Source organism: Cynocephalus volans, chromosome 12 (genome assembly GCF_027409185.1).
Source record: "Cynocephalus volans isolate mCynVol1 chromosome 12, mCynVol1.pri, whole genome shotgun sequence".
Taxonomy (NCBI): domain Eukaryota; kingdom Metazoa; phylum Chordata; class Mammalia; order Dermoptera; family Cynocephalidae; genus Cynocephalus; species Cynocephalus volans.
Genome location: NC_084471.1, coordinates 67571807 through 67580386, shown reverse-complemented (window position 1 = coordinate 67580386; position 8580 = coordinate 67571807). Strand labels below are relative to the sequence as shown.

The window sequence follows — 8580 nt, the reverse complement described above, 5'->3', positions numbered from 1 at the left end:
CTGATAATAAAGGGGGTGGGCAAGTGACACCAGGTGGCAGAAAATACCCAATTCTCCTTCACATGGCTTTGTGAATATGGGTGCAGCTGGTGGCATGAGAATGTACATGCTCTCTCCTAAATAATAGAGACATCCTGCAAAGACTTTTCTGGTGGGGCAGGTAAAGGCTGGCTAACTTCTCACCTCCTGGCTGTGGGTCTCCACGTTTACCCTGCCACCCTAGCAACCTCTCAGACAACTACTGACTTGGCCTAAGCACAAAACAAAACTATCCCCCTTCCCCTCAGCCTCCCTTCTTCTCTCTCTAGGATGCTCACAGCTTCCTTAGGGCCGGGAAGGTGACTATGGCTTGTGCCTCCCAAGCCTCCTGCCAGCTGAAGGCAGCAAGGAAAACGAGAAGTCGTGAAGTCCACATGGCACCCACTGGAGCCAGGGAGGAGACGGCATCAACCAGAACTTGAAAATAAGATAAGCCATGATGTGGACAGTCAAGTGTCCCACAGACAGTCCTAAAACTCAGCAATCGAGGATTTGGTGGTGGCAGATATCTTTGGGTGGTGGTGAAGGCACCTCTTCTTCGGGTGCTGAGGTTAGTTGGGCTGTGGGCTTATCGTGTGGCTTTCCTGGCTGAGGTGCTGACTGGGGCACCCTTGCCCTGGGAGTCCTTGAGGTCTCCCACGCGTGCCCCTTTGGTCCTGGTGTGCCCACTTCGGGAGCTGCCAGAGCTGCCTACCACACCGCCAGCCCCGAGGTCAGCACTCACAGAGCTGGGGTGGTAGCCGTAGCTGCTGCTGCTGATGACAGCTGAGGAGGAAGGGCAAGAGCAGGGGAAGGGGGCAGGTGTCAGCCAGCAAGTGGCTGCTGTCCCTGAGGGTTTCCTCTACCTGCGACACCCTCTCTAATCCCCACAACTGCCCTCCACAGTCAAGAACCACAACAAAGATGACTTGAGACCCTGTTATGGTCCAGACATTGTGTGAGGTGGGGACCACGTAGGGTACACATGGTCCCTGCCCTCCTGGAGATTCTAGGAAGTCCACATTCCAAACCCATTTTCTAGATGACATGCCCCAGGGGAGAGACAAGAGGGAAAGGGATGGGCATGATTTCAGTCACTGTGTCCATTGGACAAAAGGGGAATAGGTTTTCTTTGAAGCCGGAGAAGCTTCACAAGACAGGAGTAGAAACTTCCGGAAGAGGTGAAACAAGCAGTGGAGGTGGTATCACTGTCCCAGGACCCCTGGTTTTCCCTGCCCATCCCAGCTCTCCAGGGTACTCACATATGCTCACAGAGGAGGGGTTCTCACCAGACATCCTGCAAGGCAGAAAGTTAGAGAAGGGTAAAGCCCCGGGGAAATGTCTGGATGACGCTAGAACTTACTGGGCTCTTGCTTCGGTATATCATTTTAATTCATCCTTCTATCAATGCCCATGTTACAGATGAGAAAATGAGGACACTAAATGATTAACCAGGACCATACGGCAAGTACATGGCAAAGCCAGTGACTGAACCCAGATTTCTCTGACCCACTGGCTCTTTTCACAGCACCATACAGTCACTTGGGCTTCCTGGAGCACATCCAACACCCCCCTGCAGGAAGCTGTCACTGAGCTCACCAAACCCCCACCTCCCTTGCTTGTGCTGTCACCAGCTCTGTTGTTCCTTATCTTCCGGCTCCCACATGGCCCTTCAGCCTGGCAGAGACACAGTCCATCCTCTCTTGGCACCATGATGTTCCCCTCCCCACCCCCACTCACCTGCACTCCTCTCCCTCCAGCAGCTTGCGGTAGGTGGCGATCTCCATGTCCAGGGCCAGCTTCAGGCTCAGGAGCTCCTGGTAGTCGCACAACATCCGGGCCAGCTCCTCCTTGGCCTGGTGCAGGGCGCCCTCCAGCTCATCCAGTTTGGCCCGAGCGTCCTTCAGGGCATTGTCCCCCCGCTGCTCGGCATCAGCGATGGCCGTCTCCAGGTTGGCACACTGAGGGGCAAGGAACAGGGAGATAGTCAGGACATAAAATAAATTTTAAAATACATTTTAGATCATCCAAGTTAAATAGCTCATTTTACAGATGAGGATTCCCTCATTTTACAGATGAGGCCCAAGAGCTGCCGAGCCAACACCAGAACCTGGGTCTCCCCTATTTCCTATTGCGGATGGATATTTAAAGGAGTTGTCACCAAACGCTATGGGAGCAGTCAAATTTCAGAAGTGCAGGAAGAAATGTCAGTGTTTGCAAAGTTTTCTAGTGCCTGGGGCTGGGGGCCACCAATGGCTAAAGGTTCAAAATACACTGGGTCCAGGAATATCACACCTGAGACTCCAGCCAGGATGCTCTTAAGGATCAGACAGCTTGCCAAGGGCCCCAACAGGGATCCTTCCTACCTGTTAGCACCAAGAATAAGTGTTCCTGGACTCTCCCAGCACCCTACAGGGTAGGTCTGTCTAAGTGCTCCCACAGCTGGCCTGAATGGGTGAGGGACTTTCCCTTAGAATAGCAGGTTAAGACTAAATTATAGCCACAACCTCAGCAACTGGACTCTAATGAACATCAGGGGGTATTGGGATGCTAAGTACTGAGAGAGGGAGGGACAGTCCTCATAAAGTCTGTGAGTCAGCCAAATGCAGACTCTTAAAGCTGTCCCTCTTCCCCCATGTTGCATGCAGGGTTGTGGGAGTGCAGAGAGGAGGACAGGCTCTGATTTTGCAGTTTGGTGATTCTATCACTAGCAGAGTTGACCCGGTTCTTTGGGAAGTCACGGGAAGAATCCCCCTACATCTAAAATCATCTCCCCGCTGACACAGTGTTTAAGATTTCCTGCAGGTGAAACCAAATCCCTCAGGTGAAATGGAAATGGTACCGTGGCACAGGGCAGGGGAGAGCTGGACCATGCCCCCTTTGAGGGCAGAAACCTAAGGTGGCCACAGAGGTCCCTGACACACGCACCCCGCAAGTGTTCCATGTCCACTGGGAGGTGGAGGCACGGGGCCTGCCCTCACTGGGGCACACCTGAAGGGGAAATGGGGCAGTTTTGTTGGACACAGAAAAAGTCTGGGAAAGAAGAAACCTAGACCCTAACGCTGGCATCAGTAATCACCATCTGGGTACCCTGGACAAGTCACTTCCCCTCTCCAGCCCAGTTGCCTTGTCTGTAAAGTGGGGGAGTCAGAGAAATAGGCTCGAGGCTCCTCCAAGTTCTGAGCAGGGTGCCACTCTGATGGCAGGGGTACTGTAGCAGGGTGGGAAAGAGGGACTGTGGATGGCCAACATCCTGAGCCCAGGCAGGGGAGCTTTGCTTTTCCCTAAAGAGTGGGCCCCCCCACTTTCTCCGTCACCAAGGATGAAATTGAGCCTCAGCATTTGCAAGGTTGCTGCCCACCTGCTTCCTCACGTTGGCAACCTCACACCGGATCCTCTGGATGAGCCGGTTCAGCTCTGAAATCTCGTTTTTGGTGTGTTTGAGGTCATCACCGTGCTGGCCGGCTGCCAGCTGCAGCTCCTGGATCTGGTTTCCCAGAGATAGGAAGTTGGTGATGAGACAAGGTAGGGGAAGGGTCCTGTGCAATCACGGCAGCCAACCAGGGGCAACTCGAGCAGAGGTGACAGAGCCAGGACCTGGGCATCCTTCCAGCTCTTTGGTGGTGGTTCTGACCAAGAAGTCCACCCCCTTCTCTAAGCAGAACCTATCTGCAGAGCCTATGCTCCTTTCTCATCACATGGCCTACATGCTTTTCTGGGCTGAATAAAGGAAAGATGCAGTTCACATTCCTTCCTAGATGTAAGGAGCACTTCCTAAATGGAAGAAGAGCTCTGATCTTCTCCTTCATTCTTTTAACACATATGTATAGTGGCATAGTGAGAGGCCCAGTTCTGCCACAGGTGCTGGGGATACAGCAGAAGCACGGTAGGCGAGGTCCCTGCTCTCATGAGACTTACAGTCTCCTGTAGCACTTTCTTAGTAACTGGGTCAGAGGGGAGGGACCCTGAGGGCCCCTTGTATCCTTGGGAGTGTGGGAGTGGTGGGTTACAGGCAGGATTGGTGGGTGCCAGCTCAAGACGTGTGGCTCAGATCTTTCCCCCTCCCTGTGCCCAGTCCTCCAGGGAAGAGAAAATGGCCATGGACAGGGAACAAGGAACAGGTGGAGACAGAGTGAGGATGAGCCATGCCTGCCATTCTTGCTGTGGAAAGGAGCACTGGGGCTGGAGGCCGGGAGAGCGCCCAGGTGAAGGGCTTTCTCTCTGACAGCCCCAAGGGTTTTACTCCAAAGCAGAACTCCATTATTCATAATAATCCTGGAATTCCACTTCCTTTTGGAAGTCTTCCCATGCTGATCAGAAAAGAGCCCAGGCATGCCCTTCTCTCACTCCCCACCCACCCTACCGCATAGCTACTCTTCTCCATATTTGTGACTCTCTTTCCCCCTGTGGCAGCATGCCCCAATTCCTGTAAATGCATTTGTTTTTCATGGGAACACCTGCTTCTTTCCTCCACCAGAGGACTGTCTGTCCCTCTCTGCTGAATATGTCCATCCATATTAGTTTTATGATTTATCTTTGATAACAGTCTGCTGAGGATTCCTTTTGGGTAGAATGTAATTTAACTGTTGGTTATCAGCATTCCTTCATTGAGCATGCCTACAAATGTGTCTCTCCCATTCACTGGTGGAGGTGGGGCCAGTATAGGATGGGGACCCACCCAGTGCCCACCTTGCTCTGGTACAGGGCCTCGGCCTCAGCCTTGCTTTTCAGGGTGACCTCCTCATAATGGGCACGGACCTCAGCAATGATGCTGTCAAGGTCCAGGTCCCGGTTGTTGTCCATGGACAGGATGACAGAAGTCTCACTGGCATGAGTCTGGATCTGGGCAATCTCCTGAGTTGAAAGATGAGGATAGAGTCAGGGTCCCCTGGCATCCCTCCTCTGCCCCACAGTCCTCTGGGCCTGTGGTCCTAGAAGCCACAGGGCCAAAGTGGAGGTAAGACATGCCCTCTGGAGAAGTGTCTGCAGAGTTGAGGGAGAGCGGCTCACAGCAACAGGAAGCTCCACACATCTGCAGCAGGCAGCAGAGACATGCACGCCAGGTGGAAGGATGCACTTCCTGCAGTGTCACAGAATCCAAGAATCTGTGCTTTAGCAGGACCTCATGGGACCATTTTTTCCCATCTGTAATCAAGGCCACTATCGTGGCCAAGATCAGCTTTCTCCTGTGTGTACAGTCTTCAAGGACCAATATCCTGTACTTCCATGGTCTCCTAGAGCAAGGTTTTGCATTTTTCCATCCAAACATCATTCATTATGTTTATCCTAAATGCCTCCTATTGGCATCTCCCTGGAAGAGTCATGTGGAGCCCAAAGCTGGAAATAGGTGGGATGAGGGTTGGGGGAATAGGAGGGTCCTTACCGCATTGTACAGACACTTGAGGAACTTGATGTCTTTGTCCAGAGAGTCCACTTTGGCCTGAAGCTCCACCTTGACTGTGTAGGCTACATCTGTATCCTGCCAAGAGACACCCAAACCCACTGGTCAGCACAACCTTATTCCACCAGCCACCCTGCCCCTTACCCAAAGCCATCTGATTCCCTATTGTTTTGCCTACAGAAGGAAGCATATCAATGAATAAAGTCACTCAATATCACTTTTCTCTGGATGCACTGAGTCTTTGAGAACAGGGCAAGGAGAACAGGGGTCTGCTCTTCCTCTGCTACACCTGGAGAAAGCAAAGCCCAGAGAGGCAGTGAGTTTCATCAAGTCACACAGGTAGACTGAGCAATTGCCTAGTTCCTGGACCAGAATTCTCTCCCGTTTGTCTCTCTGGGTCCTGAGTGTCTGTCCTTCCTCTCCAACTCACGGAAGGCCAGGACTATGACTCTACTTTCATTCAGGCACCAGTCCGCTCCACAGGTGGCCCAGGCTGAAGTCCTGAGTCCTAAGTTGCTGAGGATGGGGTGTGACAGAGACAAAAGTCCATAGGCTCTTCTCTCCCTTACCTTCTTGAGCACCACAAACTCATTCTCGGCAGCTGTGCGCTGGTTAATCTCTACCTCATATCTGTGGGCAGGAAGAGAAGATGGCAGGGGCCTCAGTCCCCTTGGCCAAGTAAACTCTTCCCACTGGCTGGGCAAGCAGAATCCCCAGCAGGAGGTCCTGGGGGGAGAACCAAAAAGGCTAGTGGTGGGAGTAAGATGTCCCTGGGTTACCTCACACACATCTGAGGAAAATACTCAGGGACCTATTGGGCTCCCCAAGCCAGCAACTGAACCTTCCCATGGGTCAATGAGTATAGGAACTCCCTTCTATCAACCAGGGAGGAAGTTCTCATCAAAGAGGCCCTTTCCCCATGACCAGAGAAGGAGATATGAGTTCCTCCCCTCCTAAAAAGAAAATGGCATGGAGATTAGGTGAGCCCATCACCACTGGGAATGAGACCTGTGGACCTTGGTGGGGCCTGCTCACCTCTTCTTGTAGTCCTCCACCAGGTCCCGCATGCTCCTCAACTCTGAGTCCAGCCTCACCCTGTCCCCAGACAGCGTCTCCAGCTGCTTCCGCAGGTTGCTGATGTAGCCCTCAAAGATGGGCTCCAGGTTCTTCTTGCAGTTGTTCAGGTCCAGCTGCTGCAGCAGCTCCCACTTGGTCTCCAGCACCTGGTTCTGCTGCTCCAGGAACCGCACCTGGAACACACATCAACAGACACCTTGACCCCCATGGATGCTACCATGCTCCAGGACATCCACCACTGACTCCCAAGGTTAAACAGAGTTTTGTAGAGTCATTTTGCTCAAATCCTGACCCTCCACCCTTGGCATCCCATGCGAATGCTCATTCCATAGCCTTCTGAACAACCAATCACTGAGCACTCACTGAAGGAGATTTCACAGCCACCTTCTATTCCTGACTCTGGTCCCAGGAGCTGTTCTTCCTTATGTCTCAGCTAAGTGCTTCTTCCGTGCCATGAGCCCTTCCCTCTGAATACTGCTGATTCTATTAGCCCTTCGTGGTCTTTAAAGAGCTAGAGATCCATCCAGCTACCTTTCAGAAACCCATTACTTCTTTCCCAGGGTGCTACCCTTCACCCAATTTCCCACCCTTCTCTGTAAAAATCCAAAGAAGGCAACCCATTTTTATTTATTCCTTTGTTCCACCTCGCTTACAGATCTGTCTCCTCCCCTATGGTCAGGGAATCCTCCCAAGGCCCAGCTGCACCCTCCCACCCACAGTGCCCAGTCCATTGCCAGGCAGCAGGAACATTGCTTGTATCTCATCAGACTGCCTTATCCTCCTCCCCTGAGACCCACCTTGTCGATGAAGGAAGCAAACTTGTTGTTCAGCTCCTTGATCTGCTCCCGCTCTTGAGCACGCACTTTCTGGATCTTGGGGTCCAGCTCCACATTGAGGGGGGCCAGGAGGCTCTTATTGATGGTGACCTGGTGGATGCCACCAGGTGGGCACACAGCTGGACACACAGGTCCCAGGGCCATACTGCCAAACATACTGCCCACAAAGCCACTGACCCGGCTCCCTCCATACCCAGAGCCATGCCCGAAACTGTAACCTCCAGCCCGAACTCCGCTACCAGCAACGTTGAAGGAAATACGCCGATTGCCCCCAAGACTATAGAGGCTCCGACTGCCAAAGCCAGCCCCAGCCCGTTTGCCAGCTGTGCAGTAAGAAGCTACGCTGCCCACAGCCCTCCTGGGCACCACTGCTGAATGTACACTGAAGTTGCCCTTGTCACCACCAGATTTGATGTTCAGTTGCTGACTCATGGTGTAGAGATGGAGTTGATAGAGATGGAGAGAAGCAGTCACCATAGATAAAGGACACACTGATGGGGCACCCAGTGTGCTGCCTCCTTTTATCCCTGTTGAGCCTGGGATGCCTGAAAAGGGCGTCTCTTCACGATTTCCTTTCCCCTGCTGAACGGCCGGGGGCCATGGGCAATTTGTGGAATAGAGATCTCCAAGCCCTTTGCAGGAACAAAGACCTTCTGATAGTGAGTGGAATATGCTGTCCTTGCAGACTGGAGTGGTCTAATTTGGAGTTTATCTGTGCTCCCTAATTAGGGACCTAGAGAGTTATCCCCTTCCAAGATCTTCCAGCTTTATTTTTTCAGTGTTGCCTCCTTCTTGCTTATCTGCCAGCAATGAGCAGGGGAAATGCCTGCTTTATCAGGAGAAGACTCATTTCAAAACTTCAGGTTTCCTTCCAAAAGAAGCCATCTCCATATTACCCAGTCTTGCTGAGGAGCTGGAGTGTTTTTGCTAGAGAAGAGCAGACTTGGAAAGAAGAAGATTCTTCTTTGAAAGATAGCCCCAAAAATCTAGTCCAAAAAAGAAGCTCTAGGGTGCCACTCTTTGGGTCATGCTAAGGACCACAGCTGTCCAGCAATGGATGACTCCAGGAAGATGGTGGGAATGGCTACTCCACGACTGCATGACCCCCTAGCAGGGATATTGTCTGGGGCTTTCTGTATTATGCAGGGCCTGGGTTGTGGTGACCTTGAAGTTGTACTTTGAATAGTGAGAACTTTTCCAGGCAGCTGGAATTTCCTCCAGTTGAATTATCTCTCTTGGGTGAGGTTG

The 8580-nt window shown here is 52.3% G+C and overlaps 1 protein-coding gene across 1 annotated transcript; it reads right to left on the bottom strand.

Moving 5' to 3' along the window:
* Positions 1 to 607: 607 nt before the first annotated feature.
* KRT74 (keratin 74) lies at positions 608 to 7764 on the bottom strand. Its single transcript, XM_063115536.1, has 9 exons — positions 7294 to 7764; positions 6455 to 6669; positions 5989 to 6049; positions 5402 to 5497; positions 4708 to 4872; positions 3380 to 3505; positions 1759 to 1979; positions 1281 to 1315; positions 608 to 804 (listed from the first exon to the last, which is right to left on the bottom strand). The coding sequence occupies exons 1-9, from the start codon at positions 7762 to 7764 to the stop codon at positions 608 to 610; spliced, it is 1587 nt and encodes a 528-aa protein (XP_062971606.1).
* Between the last annotated feature and the right edge of the window lie 816 nt (positions 7765 to 8580).